At 29.7% G+C, this 19,398-nt stretch overlaps 1 protein-coding gene across 2 annotated transcripts in view; it reads left to right on the forward strand.

Moving 5' to 3' along the window:
- Positions 1 to 19,398, forward strand: part of LOC107456972 (prostaglandin E2 receptor EP3 subtype-like) — a 95,792-nt gene that overhangs the window by 58,660 nt on the left and 17,734 nt on the right. For both annotated transcript variants that reach the window (XM_071185697.1, XM_071185698.1), the window contains exon 2: positions 8,578 to 9,087. In XM_071185697.1, the coding sequence (XP_071041798.1) occupies positions 8,599 to 9,087 (489 nt within the window). In that variant the 5' untranslated portion in view covers positions 8,578 to 8,598. The remainder of the gene's footprint in view (positions 1 to 8,577; positions 9,088 to 19,398) is intronic.

Genomic DNA, 19,398 nt, shown 5'->3' on the forward strand with positions numbered 1-19,398 from the left:
CTGTGCGTGTGTGTGTGTGTGTGCGTTGGATTGTGTGTGTGAATGTGTGTGTGTGTATGTGTGTGTGTGTATATATATATGTATGTATATATATACATTTTTCTTGTTTTGATAAAAGTGAATGTATTGGGTTTAAACAAAAACGTTCAACACTCTCAGTTCCTTTTCCAATCAAAAATAGATTAAAAATACTAAATAAAATAAAAGAATTTATCAATGATTCATGATTTTCGTAATCTTTAAGAAAACATTTAAGGTTAAGCTTAAAAAACAATTTTAATGGTTAAAACTGTGTAGAAATAAATTCACTCCAAACACAAGTGTATAAGCTGTGTGTAATAAACGTTCTTAATATATATAATTAGAATCCTTGTCAAAAATAAAGTAAGCTTAATACAAATATGCTGGGGGTCAGAAATTGATATTTAATCAAAGAGAGAAAAATGTCAAAAAAATAACTTCACGAATTATTAACAAGAGAAGCTTAAGAACCAGTTTGATTGGCAAAAGAGTCTGGAATTATGAATTAGTAAATATCTATATCTATGTGCATAGCCAGTTTTGTTGTTTTGCTTTACAACTAATTTGAAAAGTTCTAGTATCTTTGTAAACTGATTTCTAACAACTGCTGCTCACCGTCAAGGATTCAAGGAAAATATTTTTACTATAGGTGAGATTTTTTTGGAATAAGAAAGCTGGTCGTTAAAATGAACTGTTAACTGTAAATATTAAAAAAAATCTCAGCACCGAAAATGGTGGCAACTACTTAACACCAAAGTGATGTAGAGAAACACTTATACATAACTATTGCATCTAGTGTTTCACCTTGCCAAAGTCATTTTACCCTACTAGGTGTTAAGTAGCAGTTACCATTTTTGTAATTCGAAAACTTAAAAACTCCAAAATTAATAATTCAGTAAGATAAGATACTCAAAAATGTCAGTAAAGTTACATTTGCAATACAATATAAAGCAAAGAATTATTAATTTAGAAAGGATATATGAACTAATTCTTAAAATAAATTTAGTTTTTAAATCAAACATACGTGTAACACAAAGAGAATCTTAAGAAGAATTCGAACTAGGCTTAACAGAACGGAGGCAGATAGGAATTATACATTATAAAATCAGTAAATGCAGTTCTCAGATACTTAAAATTTAAACTATAGTTATCCTTATCACATCGCTAAAAACGTACATACATGTTTAACAGCTAATTTCTATGGTTCATAAATTCGGTACATTCATTTGTCAGCTTTCATAAATTCATTTGTCAACTTTCGGTAGTTTATTCCAGATTGTAAACAAACTGCTCGCTGATATTACTCGAATTTTTAATCTATAAAACGTGCCAACATTGGTGTTTTTTTAAGTGAAAAAATTCTATTATGACCAAAAAGCGTGATATTTTGGTGCGAGATTATTTAGTTTTAAGTGCTCCGATTAAAATTCTTTAAACCGCATAGGAATACCTAAGTGCTGTATTGGCGTGATGTGGCGTTTACCTGGAATAAAATGTTACATCACTCAATTTTTTTGTTTTGTTTAAGAGATATTATACCATATATTATACCTTTGGGGAGATATTATACCATAGTTTTTGCAGTACTAGTTTTGCCGAAATTTGCTACAATTACGACACTGATTTTTTCTCCAAAGGGATTTCGTCATACAAATTTAAGGTCATTCTAATTTTGATGAATATTTCAGTTATAAGCCTTGATGGGGGGTTTTTTTTCAAAGAAAAAATTTACCGTATCAATTAATGGTTAAATTTTCTAACTTTGATGAAATCCATTACAATTATCGACATTGGGATTTTTTTACTTTCAGAAAGATTGCTAGCTGTATAACACAATAGTTATCTTAGAATGCTAACTCCAATTTTAATGATGCGAGGAACTCATCTCACATATACTAATATATTGTGAAGACAACATTTTGAGACATGAAATCAAATATATAAGCGTACCTTCTCTGAAGAAACATACCTTTTTTGAGGCTGATTTTAATTTTTGACCTTTGAAATATGGAAAAAGCAATTACGGCTAACGCCCTCTCCTCATATATTGCTAGTCAAGAATCCAAATCCCCTGAACGTTTGAGTGTTAAAATTTATAACTTGAAATGTGAAAATCCAATCATAAGCTCAGAAGTCATTAAGGTATTCTTTTATTATTATTATTGTTATTATTATTATATTTTTTTGCACTTTGCACATTTCACAAATTCTATTTTCTGATTTCTTTTATCTATTTTTTGAAGATGCAACTCAAAAGATTCATTCAAAAACAATACCTATAAAATATCAAGTTAAACATGACATCACATCGGTTTGTGTTTATTCAAGGAATTGACGCGACTCGTACTGAATTATTATGGGGCTGTTTTTGTACCTGGCCTACGGGTGATAAATCGCAATAAGCAGCTATAAAAAGGACTTATTCTTGAGCCAAAGTATTCATGTATCGTCATATTCTCCTTTGTCAACAACTTCGATCATATTCCAGGATACGTTCGATATTTTTTTTCAGATTATTCTACATATAAAAATGCTTAACTAAAAAAAAACATTTATCCATTAATGGCTTGCGATAATTTTTGGGAATGTTCTAAAACTTTTTAATAAGCTCACGGAAATCAATTTTTTACATAAATTAAGTATTCACATCTTTTACCTTTTATCCAAATCAATAAGTGTTAGATAATTTATTTAGGTCCCTTAGGACTGTTCTGAAACTTTATATTAAACTCACGGAAATTAATTTTTCTATATAAATCAAGTATTTATATCTTTTGCATTTCATCTATAGAAGCATGTATTAAATGTTTTATTTAGGATATTGCAGGTATTTCAGTGCTTCCGGTATCTTATAAAGTTTTATAATAAACTAACGGATATTAATTTTTTCTACATTAATTAAGCATTCACATCATTTGAACTTCATGTATAGCAGCATGTAAGTAATTGTTTGATTACATAGCTTTTTTTTTTAATTTTCAAGTTCGACGCGAAAGTAAGGCTTCAAAATCTGGAATAGAAAATTTTTACTTCAGTTTAAATATTTAAAATTCAGTCACCTGATTTTGCTACGTATTTTGTTAAATACAATCTTAAGAATAATTTGCTTCGAAATGTCCATCAATTTTAATATGAATATGCCCCGCAGTGAACTGATCGCAAAGACACGGTTCCCAGTAGAACACCGAAGTCGAGCATCACTGGATGAGGTCAGTAACCGGGTGGGTGACCACTTTGATCAGCCTTTTCGTTAAACTGTTCTACCATAAAGTGCTCGACTTCACTCCCAGGACGTCGGGCTACCAAAGCAAAGGAGCCATCCCCTCTGCAGAGCATCAAAATTGCGATGGCATGTCTTCGGATCATCTTCAGGGATGCTTCTCAGACGTCGCCCATAGCTCATTGTGCAGCTCTAGTGCAACGTAAATATAGTATCTATCCACCTTATATGAATACAATTGTAACACAATTTTTTAATCTCATTTGATTTTAATAAATATGATTATAATAAGATTTTTCTTGAAATCTCTAATAATGTCCAATCCATCATCTAATCAATACTATCGTCAGTATCGTAAAACTTTTTCTGGGATGCTTCTATAGTTTTAGATTTCGATGTTTTGGATATTTTTACAATGTTCCTCAATCTAGCAGATTGATTTCAATAAATATGATTGTAATAAGATTTTTCTTAAAATCTCTAATAATGTTCAATCCATCATCTAATCAATACTATCGTCAGTATCGTAAAACTTTTTCTGGGCAGCTTCTATAGTTTTAGATTTCGATATTTTGGATATTTTTTACAATGTTCCTCAATCTAGCGGATTGATTTCAATAAATATGATTTTAATAAGATTTTTTCTAGAAATCTCTAATAATGTTCAATCCATCATCTAATCAATACTATCTTCAGTATCGTAAAACTTTTTTTGGGAATATTCTAGATATAGTTTTAGATTTCGATGTTTTGGATATTTTCTACAATGTTCCTCAATCTAGCGAATTTTTTATCATTTTTTATTTGATTATAAAAAAAAGGCTTAAAATCACTTTTTAGTTTGAAAAACAGATAGCACAATTTTACCAAAAATCCTACATCGAATGTTACAGCGGAACTCGAACCCATTACCTATACGCTTCAGATCGATTAGTGGAATAGTAATATTGTACTGCGAGGTTTAACTAAAGTAACCACACAATGGGGTCTCCATTGCCGCTGTGTGTTTTCCTTCTGATAAACGCTTGGAAACGTAGAGGTAGTGGGTTTAATATCCCTGCACTGTCTTTTTCATTTTTATGCTATGCGTTCTGTAATTTGGCGAGAGACAAGCAATTATTTGCATTAAACACACTACTCTACATATATATAAGACACAAATTATTTTATTTACTGTTACATATCCAGAGTTACGCCTTGATTCGAACCCCTTACCTCCATTTTAAATATCATTTAGTGGAAACAAGAGATTGAGGTAAAAATTATTCTAAAAAAATCATACTCTTCCAAGAATTTATTTTTTTATTTATTGTTACCTATACGTATGCAGGCTTGTGTGCTGATTAAAAAACACCCTTTATAAACCCTACTGAAGTTTAAGGAAAGATAGCCCAAATTTGAGACAAACATTACAAAGATGCATCTAATGCAACGTAGCGGTAGCTGGTTCGAATCTCACTCACTGTGTGCCAGGCTGCATGTGTGTGCTCTCCTTCTTTATCTTGTGCTATCTGTATATCGACTTGACAAGGGCATATTAGCTGATCTTTGTAATGAGCACACAAGCATGTGTATGTGGGCGTAACAATAAATAAAAATTTGTATGTAAGTATATGCATCCAGGGTTACGATGGGATTCGAACCCGCTACCTAAACGCTTCCACTTTTAGGATGCTGGGATGAAATAATTTTATTTGCTCTGGTGTAGTATTTATTTAGTAGCAGTTAAGCTACTGATTTAGTTCTGCCTTGTCCAGGCATTTGTACATTCACAACTGCATGTTGGTAAATGTTAACTATCAGGTTACATAGGCAGAAAACAAAACAAATAATCGACGAGAAACAAAGTTAACAAGTGAATAACTAAATAAAATAGTGTTTATCAAAATAAAAATTTTACGTCATCTCAAACTATACTGAAATATTAGCACTTTTAAAATTACCGACTTTTGCTTAAAATTATCTGAATTTACCGCATTTACTACCAAACTGCATGGTCATAATACAAATAGCTATGGTAAAAATTATCTTGTTTTTTGATGTTCACATAGTGCCAAAAGCAAGGTAAATTTGACCCCATTTCGGTAGTTTTGATCATACTTTTATTAGCACTGTTGAAATTGCCGACTTTTGTTCAAAATTATCTGAATTTACGGCATTTACTACCAACCTACATGGTAATAACAACACTATTTTATTGTTTATTTTACCAAAAAGTCAGTAACAGATCACTATGGTAAGAATTACCTTTTTTTTCTTTTTTCTTTTTTTTTTTTTATTATTATTTTTAATTTATTATTTATTTTTTTTATTTTGATGTTTCATAGAGCCAGAATCACTGTAAATTTGACCCATTTCTGGTAGTTTTGACCATCGGAAAACGCAATTACAAAAAACGATATTTTTTCATGTCGTAATGTGAATGTAAAGTGTTTCTGATAAATTTAATGTTCGAAGAAAACACTATTGAATTTATCTGTCGATTTATTTTTCTTTCAAATACATATCACAGTAACATTTGACAATATGCTAAGAGATATATTTTTATGCAATATTTGAAACTATTCTGTAAACCTACATCTCAAAAAGAGGGAATTTTGTATCTAGCATACATTTGTTTCATGAAAGGGTGTAAGAAGTTTGAAAATTTACAAATAAAATTTATACGATGCTTCAAAAATGCATACGTTATCTTGTCAAATTGTCCAGATTATGTCTAGGCTTATTACGAATGAGTAGACATTCTTCTGTATGTATAACATCACTTGACGTTTTTATTATAAAGAACTTCCAGGGAATTTGAAGAAAACAATCGGGATACGTATAAATTAGAAATAATAAAATGGAAACATATTCTAAATAAAGTATTACTTTTAAAATAGGATTTAAAAGCTCTTTGAAACTACCTTCTAAAAGTCATGACAGTAACATTCAAGATTGAGATTTGATTTTTCTTGAATATTTATAGTGGTGAATTTTATTGTGGAATCTTTTGTTTTTGAAACTGTTTTTACCAGTATAAATCAATGGGAAAACAGAGTTTTGATACTGGTTAAGATGTTTTTAGACAATTCACTAAACAAATCTCTCAAAAATAACTAAATTTCTTTATAAATAAATATTTATGGTATATTTATGCAGTTTTAAAATACCAAAGTTTAAGCGTTGAACTGTTTTAGTCGTACATTTTCAACTGTCACAAAACTATTTATTTAGTCAGGTATTTTCGAAGTTTAGAATCATTTCCCCACATATATAAGCTTTTGCATGTTGATTTAAAGCGTAACTTCTCTCGAATAATATTTAACTATACACTGTTAGAATAATCCTTCTAAAATTACGGTGAAATAACCGGTAGCAGACTGTTTATCCAATTAACCTTAAAATTTACATTAAGAATATTTTTTTACCTTTACGATTTTGAAACCGTTTACAGCTAGAGTGGTTAAAAAACCTTGAATGAAAAACTCTACCATTTACAACTAGCATGGTTTCAAAACCGCAGAAAAGAAATTTAAAAGGACATTGGAGCTAAGTTTTTTGCTAGGTAATGAGCATTGGAGTTAGGTTGTAATTTAGTTGGTTTTTTTATCAAATGAACCGTGCTATGCGGTTTAATAAGTCTATCTGGTTGTTTCACCTATCGTAAGAGATGAGAAATTCTAGTCTTTTTTGTGGTAAGCAGCTTTATGGTGCTGCCATCTATACGTGAACGTGATTATCGTATTCTAAGAGTCCAGGGTCACAAATTGGGGATAGCAGGAAACTTGACACTCTTCGTGCGTTGAAGAGAATGCAAGAAATATTGTAGTGTCTACACTGGGACACGAACCCAGGTTTGTTCGGTCATTTTAGCCCTCTTGGATATAAAATGTACCCATTCGTAAGGGACTTAGTGGCTTTATTAGGTGGGTCCTGTTAGTGAGATAAAATTCTGGTTGTTTAACCGCATTAGAGGACAGCAGTTAATAAACAGTTTTTTCTCACTTTTAATCGTTTGAATACCATCTTATTTATAATTATTTGTTTTGACTGAAGATGGTCAAATAACAATTTAATAAATTGTTATTCAATCATTTTTTCCTAGATATTTCTAACAGTATATTCATTTTTTGCCTCCAATGTTCTTTAGAAGAGGTTAGTGGAAAGGGTAAAAATAAATTAAATTAGTAATGCATTCATTTCAAATAATAAAATGAATATTAAATTTGCGTCAAGTTAAATCAACTGAGTCAATACAAGTAAGACGTAAAGTAGACAAAAAAATTTAATTATTTTTCGTTGAAAAAGTTAATAATAAATTTGTGTTACTTTAGCACAAATTAGTTTATTTATAATATAAATATTTGCAGTGATTAAAACACATGAAAATTCTTCTACAAATAGATAAAAATGTCAAACTTTGTCCAAACTTGTTTACATGAAACAACATGATGTGCTACATTTTTTCGATATCGACTGAACGAATGCTTTTTGCACAGATATAAATGTCAATAGATAATACCATCAAATGTCAATAGATAATGCAAATGGATAAAAATGTCAAACTTTGTCCGAACTTGTTTACATAAAACAGCACAAGTGTTAGATTATTTCGATATCGACTGAACGAATGTTTTTGCATAGATTTTTGTTATATATTTAAAGAAGCTATAGGTAAATTAGTTATTGTTGTCATTCCCTGGGAAGGATAGCTGCGAAGTCTTTTTCTTTTTAATACAGCCAGATGGCGTTCTTTTTAAATTTGTATGAGTTTGTTTGCTTTTTGTTAATAAACCTTTACTTTCTGTCTGAATCTCGATCCACGGACAACAGTTATTTCAGTTAAATAAACCAATATTTATTGCTCTACTGCATTATCATGTAAATTACGCGAAGCAAATTAAACAAGTCTATCAGCTGCAATGTTAACGCTCACCGTGTTTATAAATCACCGGCTGAAGCAGAAACTTTAGGTCAGGTGTTTGTACATCAGCGGTCTTCTTCTGAGAGTTGAAAGTATCACGTTAAAAATTTTAGTGTTACTGAATAACAAACATCATGGTGGCTTCTTTACACCAAGTAGTGTAAAAGAGCATTCCAGGTGTTTTCCTGCACCAAGAACTATTCTGTGTTCTTGGTGTAGTGGAACACTTAGTAGAGCAGCGCTCTGGTATAAAGTAGTTGCCATCTTTTTTGATGCTCAGATGCATGGAAATTGCTTACAGTGTACATGAAAATCCGATTATTAGATCAAAAATCATAAAGGTATCCGCTTTTTTGTTTTGCCCTCTATGCAAGATTGATCACATCTGTAATTATTTACAAAAATATTGACAGCAGTTTTTACTTTCCAGATATGAGCACAAGAAATCGCCATGACATCCGAAAATACCCTCGAATTTCCACATGGTCCAGACCTGAACTCTACAAGTGAAAACGTTAACTATATAATTGGTGCTGCATTCAATTTCCTCAACTCATCACCTGACTTTTTTAACAGTTCTGATCAACCTGAACGACGTTACATATCGAGTGTTGGACAAATCTTCATCACTGGCATTTACGTGTTTGGTGCTGTTGTTAATGTGTGCTCTCTGGTGCTACTGTCACAAGGGGAAACAGCGAGAAATCGGAAACTGACTCTAATGATAAGATGCTTGACAGCAAACGATCTTATGGCCCTCTGTACTTCATTTTTCTTGCTGTATATGAAACTGTATCTCCACCCTAGCCTTGTAGCTAGTCGGTGGTATTGTGGATTAAGAGTTTTGACACGGTTTTTTGGTTTTAGTTCTGGAAGTGTGGCATCAGTCATGGCTGTGGAAAGGTTCATTGCTCTTACGAGACCATTTTTCTATCAAAAAGTAAGTATCTTGATCATGCCAAGATCTTATTAAATGATGGAACACATTAAAATAGTTAAAAAAATTCCAGAAACCCCAATTTTTTATTTTATTTTAAGACTAATAAAACTTAGAAAGATAATAAAAAAAAGCACATTTATTAAATTTAAAGGCTCTGTATTGTAAAAAGATCAAAAACCGAGTTGGTACATTATTCAAATAGGGTCTCCAGATAATATCGTAATTCTTTGAATTAAATAATTTCATTTTAATGTTCTGTTAGTATTTATCAGTTTCAATCCACTATTCTATTATTTATCCTAAGTCAGTATAAAGTAGTGTTTTTCTGCAACACTTTTGTTATATTAACTGAAATGATTTGCTGCATTAAATATGCCGAAATAAAAATTTAAGAGATAAAGTCTCCATCAAGAACTTAATTATCTCAATTTAAATACACATGTTTTTTGTTCTATAGTAATATTTTTTTGTCAAACTAACGGAAATTGTCCCCTTGCTCGCTATTGCTAGTTCCCCGCTTAAAATAATCCTGTTTTCTTAAATGAAAATATGATGTTGGTTCTGTCCAAAAGATGAAAAAAATGTATGTTTTTTCACTATTCGGAATTGTGTAAAAAAAAACCAATGTTCTAAAATTTAATAACTCCGAAATTACGTTTTTTCTTAAACTGTAATTTTTTTAATAATGAATAATGATTTTATTTTATTTTATAACCTGCATTGAATTGCCGACCCAATTTTGGGTATACGACTGCTAATGTTCAACTCCGTAGTCTTGTAATTTTGAACCCAATGCATAAGATAAGGGAACTCCTGGATCAAGTATTGGGAGAAATATGCCTTTTCGTAATCACATATTAAATTGGAATCTAAATTCATTTACATTTTTAGCAATGCTTATAAATCACAAATATTTAAGACAATGCCATTTTGAATAACTTTTTGAATTATTAATAGTCTAATTGCTTTCACATTATTCAAAAGCACACTGACAAGAGTATACTTGAAGAATTCTTTACTCACTCATAATTAAAATTATTATTACTAGAGTAAAATTAAAATTAAATCTTCTTCGCGTAAATCACATTGCCATGATAAAATCGATATCCTTAAAAATGTGTACTTAAATTCTGACATTGTATTAATTATATCAGTTTTTAAAATTTTATTTTGTATACTATCCATACATTATTTTGACGAATTGGTTGTTAATTAACTTATAAGAGAACAACGAATATTTTCTAACTAAGATTAATTAGCATTAGGCCCAAAAACATTTTTCTCGTTAGTTATTGTATTCCAGTTATGGTTCATTTAGTACAATGAACTTGCTATTTATTACATTCAACTATTTGTCAGTGATTAAAAGGACATTTTGTTAATAACTACAGTGTTATGAGTGTCCAAATGATCGAGATACGAATAGAAATTATATGTAACATCAACTACATAAAACATATAACATCAGTTTCGTAAAAATACTTCGAAGAATTGAAGATAGAACATATTAATATTAAAACAATCAATAACTATTTTAATCGGTATAACGAAACCAGAGAGAAAAGCAAAAAAAGACGTTGTAGAGAGTATTAATTTCCCTTAAACTTGTAAATACTTCAGTAGTTGCTTTCAAAGTTAGAAATCGCATGATAAATATTATTTTCGTTTTGAATAAAGGTGATTTTTGTGAAAAAAAGAACAAATAATACCAAGTGAGCAAACATGCTATAGGTTTGGTTCTGTGATGAAGGATCTTCATTAGTGTCCAAACAGAGAAAAAAAGGAAGAAAAAAAATACAAAAAATAGTGCGTGGTGTCCCTCCACGCGAAAGAAGTTAAACTTCGCAACCTGCGACGTTAATTGTTGAAGAATCAGCAGTCGTAGAAGGATCACTAGTTCTATTCAACGACTCTTTTTCCTGCTCCACCCACTTCCGTGCTCTGTAATCACGGTAATATTGTGCATTTTTCTCTCGTGGACCTCTTAAACCAGTGCTTGTGGTTGCCTCATCGTCTCTCCCAGGAAAATGTATGTGTATTAATAATGTATGTAAATGCGTCATAATGTCATTTCAGAAGAGAAAAACCTAACAATCAATTGATATTCACAAGAGACGTACCTTGACATAACCTTAAATCCGTCGCGTTGTCCGTGGGATTGTTTTCACTCATTTTTTAAAATTGTTGTCCACTAAATTTGAAAATAAAAAATACTACCCTATTAAATTATATGTGTATCAAAACAAACTAAAAAAATATTTATAGAAAAGCAATACTTTTATTATTTTTATGCTAATGAGAACCAAAACAATACGGAAATGAATGAGGGAAAACTGGATCCTACCACGTGATTTCCCGGCCAATAAAAGTGTAGCGTTAAACGTTTAACGCAACCTTGTTGGAAGTCGCAGAAGTATAACTTCAAAAAATAAGTTGCGACAAGGGGAAAGGGAAATTAACCAATAGGGCAATGAGAGAAAATGAGTAACAAATCAAAAAAAAAGAGTATTAAACAAGATAATTAAGCAAAAGAAGAAAGATAAGACACAAGTGAGAGGGAGGAAGGGTGAGAAATGCAGTTATTTTTTTTTAAAATGTAGACATTAAAAGATTAGGAAAGAATGGAAGGACACAAAAGTCATTATCTTAATTATTGTAATTTTGCATAATATGAATGAAATGAACCGATTTTTCCGTACTAACTACTACTAATGCAATCTAATACATACTACTAATGCAATCTAATACACACTACTAATGCAATCGTAATCTGACAAAAAAACAGACTTACTTATAAAACTCTTTCAGCCAAAGAGAGTTTCATGCAAAAATATTTTTTCTATAATTTTTATGATTGATTGTAAATTTTTTAATCGTCAATTGCTCAAAATTTTTATTGTTAAATTCAATTTGGCCCTACAAAGGACATTCGGATATTATGGGCGTCAATATCGTAAATTAGAGAGCTGGTTAGTAAATTTACTTGAGCTTTTTAACTTAGTTATTAACTTAATTTAATTTATTACTTATTTGTTTGGATTTTTTTTAATTTAGTTATTTATTTAATTTAATATTTTAATTTAATTATTTATTTTATTAAATTTAAATTGGCCCTACAAAGGACATTCGGATATTATAGGCGTCAATATCGTAAATTAGAGAGCTGGTTAGTAAATTCACTTGAGTTTCTTAACTTAGTTATTAACTTAAATTAATTTATTACTTATCTGTTTGGATTTTTTTAATTTAGTTATTTATTTACTCTAATATTTTAATTTAATATTTTAATCTAATTATTTATTTTATTAAATTCAATTTGGCCCTACAAAGGACATTCGGATAATATGGGCGTCAATATCGTAAATTAGAGAGCTGGTTAGTAAATTCACTTGAGTTTTTTAACTTAGTTATCAACTTAATTTAATTTATTACTTATTTGTTTGGATTTTTTTAATTTAGTTATTTATTTAATTTAATATTTTAATTTGATATTTTAATTTAATTATTTATACAATTTATATTTTAATTCAACTATTTCTTTGATTTAAATTTTTATTATTTATTTTACTTAATGTAATTTTTTATTTGATTATCTATAAATTTGTATCCAATTTTATTTTAATTACTTATTAAAGTTAATTTTTCTATTTAATTTTACTATTTAATTTTACTATTTAATTTTACTATTTAATTTAATTATTTGTTCCATTCAGTATGTAATCATTACGCTGTACCATGTATCTAGATGCCGCTGAATGTTGAATGTGTGCGTATTTTAGTTGAACCAAATCATCAAGTTAGGCAGTGCATTATGGTGGAAAAAATGCAAAAAGTATATAAAAAAAACCGCAAAGCGACTAAAACTAACAGTTAAAAATTCGCAAAACTATTTCTTACAAAAAAATTATTACAATTAAACAAATAAACGTTGTAATAATTTAATACGCATGAATATTAGAACATAGCTTGCATGTCAAGCTATAAAATACTTACTTAAGCTTTAGCAATTTATAAGCTATAGTTTTAAAAAAGAAATTTTAAGACGGAATAATAAGATCCGATCAAGAATCACACATTTGAAAAAAACATAATGTTCAAACAAACTGCTTATCATTTTAAGGTCAGCTTGTTTTAAACAATGTTCTCTTCATCGAAATTCGATTCTTCATCGATTAAAAGCGTCTATGCATCTTTGTCTTAGACGATTTCAATCAATAATAATAATAATTATAATGTGAAATTTATAATACTACTCTATATAATACAATGCAATTAATTACATGGGGGTCATTCAATATGTATTTAATTGTTTGAAACGAGTATATAATGGTACGTCTTCAATCAATTTTGATTTAATATCAAGGAAGAGTATGACATAAATGCCTTATTCGATGATTTATTGTTCTCTATTCTGAAACAATTATCTAGATATGATGGATTGGTGTTTTATATTAATTTCATTTAATTGCCACTTTATTATCATTACCGTAGATTGAAGTCTTAAATGAAGACATTGAGAATATGAGCTGACTGTTAACAGCGATATGTTTAGTTATGGTCAGCGTGCAGAAATGAGTTTATATTGTTCTGCCAAGGAAATATTTAACTCGTTTATTCTAAATTTGGGATTTACGCATTTGAAATTTCCAATCTTAACACAAAACTGAAAATGACAAAACTTTAAATTCCATATTTTTCTTGATTTAATTAATAATTAATACTTTTTATTAAAATAAAGTAATTAATTTTTTAATTAATAAAAAATGATAATTAATATTTTTCAGAGGAATTTTAATTTTTCTTGCGTTTAAATTGGAATATTTTTTTGTGAAGAATTTTGTGCAAAAAAATGCAAAGCACACGGCATGACATCTTATGTTAATGACATCGGGGATCGGACGAGAACATGCATTTTCATCATTAAAGAGTAATGACAGCCTAGTTAGCGGGTCGCTGGACTCACGTTTGTGATAGCGGGCGTTCGAAGCCAGTCGGCCGAAGATTCTGTGGTAACTGGTGCGCGTTAAATCTGTTGGATCACAAAGTCCTCCATGTTCAGACAACAAATCAATAACCTCTGGGGCTACTGAATTGGAGATTGATCGTTCTCCGGCTCAGGCCAAACTTACGATCTGTGGAAGAATAAATGGATGTATGAATGGGTCCGCCCAATAAACGGGTGTGACGTTCGGGTGTGGCAGAAGTCGAATTCTTGACCATAGATGGCGCTACTGGAAAACAAGAACAATAGCCCTATTCTGCCTTAATGGCCGACTACGACAACAACAACAAGAGTAATGACATTTCTGGCACACACAAAAAAAAACATAATTCAGGCTAATAAAAACAAAATATACGGTATTTAAACCATTCATTTAATAATTTTTTTCATTCATGCAGTAACGGTTTAACAGAAGTTCTGGTTTTCAAAATTTTAGTTCGTATTACCACACATAAAGTAAAATTACTAAACTGAAAAGTTAATTTAACCGAATAAATAGTTTTTAGGCCATGCTCTAAGGTGTAATAATAAAATTACCAAACTTTACCACTTTTATCAAATTTCATCACGCATTATAAAACCAACCAAATTTAATTATTAATTTCCCCAAAATCATAACCGAAGTACAACGTTAAAAATAAATAAGCTTTTTGATGTCCCCATAGAGGTAATTTTACCACATTCTGATAATTTTGACCATTCTGTTTTTCTCCATGAGATAAGTTATGCTTTCCAACTTTGTCACCAAGTGACATTTGGAATCTATCTACATGTTATTTGATATAAAAACTTGTCCCTGTCACAGGACATCCTATCCTCCTCTATTGCAGTTCGTTTTAGACAAAAATCTCATTTGCACTTGAAATAGGCTCCTTTGATTTGGAAGGTTGACTCCTACGGTTAGTCTAACTGAAAAGGGATTCTAACCCATGATACGTCTACCATTGAGGATATTTCTACATGAGCACTGTAGTCGGTGCGAGCTGGAAACAAAATTTGAAGCAACCAACCATCGCTGAGAATCGATCCTGGGTCAAACTCTCTATCCCTTGATCCACCACGACTTGAATTAATTAATTAAAAAAATTAAAATTTTGCCTTATTACCATAATTACCCGTCTTATTTCGTGAAAATCCAATCATGACATCTTGAACCGTGGTGGGTCAGGGGACAGAGTGCTTGCCTCCCAATGAAGGATTCGAATCCCAGCGATGGCTGGATGAACCGAATTCCCGTCTCATACAGTGATGACGTAAAATAACCTTAGTGGTACACATGGGTTTAGAGTCCTCCTGTCGTTGTGATATCCATGGGTGGTTTTCGTGGTCTACCTCCTCATGTAACTTAAATGAGGGTTAATTTCATCAAAAAGCCCTCCACAAAGGTAAATTTCTCCCGTTACTTGATCCAGGAGATACTTTGTCTCCAGGATTGGGTTTAAAAAAATAACAAGACTACGGATATAAACATTTGGTCAGATATTTAACGACTGTTATAAAATGAAATAAAATCATAACATCTTAAATATTTTGGCCTTTTTCGCCTACAATTCTGTATGTTAGTTTAAATTATAAAATGTTAAAAAAAAAATTAAGCAATTATTTTTTAATTAAGTCGCAATCCTGTAAACTATATACAACTTTAAAATGCTCAAACTCCATAGCATAGAAATAAATACTTCAAAGTAATGAATTTTCTTATCTAATTTATTTTTAGAAAATTTTTTTTAAATATTTTTAGCGGAATGCTTGTGGTATGCAAAACACCGTCATAAAATCTCGATAAAATAAGTAAACTTATTCCTTATCCAATCTGTTAACTTCGAGGGCACATCTTGCTTATAGAAGTTCTTATATTTTTATAGAACAACAATGCTCTTCGTGTCTAAATTCGGGAATATTTCTTGTAGATCGATTTCTCCTCCAACTTGATTCTACTCGCTTCCCGGCACATGCCTGTCACGTGATCATCACGACCTTACATAGTGAAAAAGCGGGAAAATATAATATGCTAATCATCCATTCTTCTGGAGAAAAAGATGAAAAATACCCAAAATAGAGATCTCAAATTGAGAGTTGGATTCTAGAATAACAGCAACAATGATTAATTGTTTAAGTAAATTTATATTGTTTTCCAAGGAATAAGTAATTATATTTCATATGGAGAAAAAAATTAGTTAATAATCATTCTTGATCGAAAAAATAATTATTGTTTAGCAGATAGCTTTAGAAATTTTACTTTAATTGAAAAAATAGTCATTTACTAAGTTTTGTATTCATATTTGTATTGATTTGTTACTAACCTAATTAAAAATGTTTAAAATTAAAAATTTAGTGAATCGAGTTTAAACGAAGTTAAAAATTTAAAAGATAAAAAATTTAAAATTTTAAGGAAAAGTTGAAGATTAAGAAGTTAAAAATAAACTCAAGATGATTATTAAGAAGTTAAGATTATTAAGAGGTTAAAAATTTTAAAGAAAATTTAAGTTTAAAAATTTAAAAAGCATGTTAAGAATTGAGTTTGTGAAAAAATTTGAAGTTGTATTATAATTTTTTTTGTTGAAAAAATACATTCTAGGAAGGAAAATTATTTATAAATTTTAATATTTATTTTAACAAATTGATTTATTTCTACCCAATTATGTCTATAATGCGCATAAAAAAAAAAGCAGCTGAATAACTTTTGATCTAACTTTCGAATTTTTTTATACTAATACGCAATCGTAATGAGATCAAAAGCTATATTAAAAAACGTTAATTAAATATTGAAAACAAAATTTTAAGTTTATAACATACCAATAAGCTCACTCATTTTTGATAAATGTTTTTGATTTTTGTTAATTAAAATATGGGTTAAAGAAGTAGTCGAAATCTGGAAAAAAAATTCTCGAAAACATCAATTGATGTTATTTTGGAAACTTTCATTTGTATACTTAGACGTCAAAAATTCTCGAAAACAACAATTGATGTTATTTTGGAAACTTTCATTTGTATACTTAGACTTCAAAAATTCTCGAAAACAACAATTGATGTTATTTTGGAAACTTTCATTTGTATACTTAGACTTCAAAAATTCTCGAAAACAACAATTGATGTTATTTTGGAAACTTTCATTTGTATACTTAGACTTCAAAAATTCTCGAAAACAACAATTGATGTTATTTTGGAAACTTTCATTTGTATACTTAGACTTCAAAAATTCTCGAAAACAACAATTGATGTTATTTTGGAAACTTTCATTTGTATACTTAGACTTCAAAAATTCTCGAAAACAACAATTGATGTTATTTTGGAAACTTTCATTTGTATACTTAGACTTCAAAAATTCTCGAAAACAACAATTGATGTTATTTTGGAAACTTTCATTTGTATACTTAGACTTCAAAAATTCTCGAAAACAACAATTGATGTTATTTTGGAAACTTTCATTTGTATACTTAGACTTCAAAAATTCTCGAAAACAACAATTGATGTTATTTTGGAAACTTTCATTTGTATACTTAGACTTCAAAAATTCTCGAAAACAACAATTGANAAACTCAAGAAGATTATTAAGAAGTTAAGATTATTAAAGAAGTTAAAAGTTTTAAAGGCAATTTAAGTTTAAAAATTTAAAAAGGATTTTAAAAATTAAGTTTGTGAAAAAATTTAAAGTTGTATTATAATTCTTTGTTGTTGAAAAAATACATTCTAGGAAGGAAAATTATTTATACATTTTAATATTTATTTTAACAAATTGATTAATTTCTACACAATTACGTCTATAATGCGCATAAAAAAAACGCAGCTGAATAACTTTTGATCTAACTTTCGAATTTGCTTATACTATTACGCAATCGTAATGAGGTCACAAGCTATATTAAAAAACGTTAATTTAATATTGAAGACAAAATTTTAAGTTTATAACATACCAGTAAGCTTACGCATTTTTGACAGATTTTTAAATTTTTGATAATTAAAATATGGGTTATCGAAATCGGGAAAAAAAATTCTCGAAAAAATCAATTGATATTATTTTGGAAACTTTTATTTGTATTTTTAGACGTCCTCAGTTTCAAGTGAATGATCCTATAGGTTCCATAGTTTCTAATAAAAAATGTTTCTATGCATAATATTTAATTGTGGAAAGATGTTATGAACTATGCTAACTTTCATCTATTTAAAGGTACCTCAGCATAGAATCGAGTTAACATGTCTTATATACTAGTGAATTGGAATCGTATTTTTGTAGTGATAGACACACTGCAGTATTCCCCACCAGAATTTTGTCTGTGATAGAATTCGATGAACGGATACCACTAGTTGATTCATTGCTGTTTTGTGAGAAGCCTGGAGAGCTGTATTAAGATCACCATACTTTTGAATGCTGATCGTGAGACCTGTATAAAGTTCGGAATGCGTGGTCTCTCCTGTGTTGCCATTAGCAGTCGAGTATATACAGGACGACGTTGTGTATGATCGAGACTGAGTAGCAACAGCGCGAGGAGGTGAATAATGTCGCATTCACAAGTCAATGGGAAATCCACTGAAATAGGAGTGTTCAAATCGAAGTGGGAGTTTTTGTCTAGGTAGGCGTGTTCTTATCATGTCCGGGTCACCAATGTGGGGGAAGACGTTATCGACAATGCTAACCTTCATCTATCTAAAGGTATCCCAACATGGAATCGAGTTAACATGTGTTATTTGATAAGGAATTGGGAATGTATTTTTGTAGTGGTAGACACACACACTAGATTAATAATGATAAAAAAAATTTAATTGCGAAATAAATAAATTTTTGCCTTATTTTAATCTACTTTCGAATATAAAAATTTCTAAAAAGTCATATTTTTCAATATATTTTCAGAAGAATTATTCGATCGATTCCATTCCAATTTCATTTAATTTTCATAGAATAAAATAGACGCAAGAAGTTTTTAAGCTCAAAATCTTTCTGACCATAATTAAATTTAACAATAAAAAATTACAAATAATTGAAAACAAAAATTTTTTTTTCATGAAGCGATCTTTAGAATGTAATGTGACAGAAATATGGCAAAATACACAAAAACTACTATTTAAAGGCTGGCACCTTCGACCGTTTTCCTGACTGAATTATTGGAGCCATAATTTGAAGCTAAGGACTACTTTTACCATATTTTGTGGGTCAACAATCAAAATCCGTCGAGTTTCACTTTGGAGATTGTCCTTTGTAGGGTCAAATTAGATTTAATAATAACAAATTTGAACTATCAAGTTTAATAATATTGAATTTCATAATAAAACTTATTAAACATTTTTTTTACCCGAAACTCTCTTTGGATAAATGT

The sequence above is a fragment of the Parasteatoda tepidariorum genome, chromosome 9, assembly GCF_043381705.1.
Source record: "Parasteatoda tepidariorum isolate YZ-2023 chromosome 9, CAS_Ptep_4.0, whole genome shotgun sequence".
NCBI classification, from domain to species: Eukaryota; Metazoa; Arthropoda; class Arachnida; order Araneae; family Theridiidae; genus Parasteatoda; species Parasteatoda tepidariorum.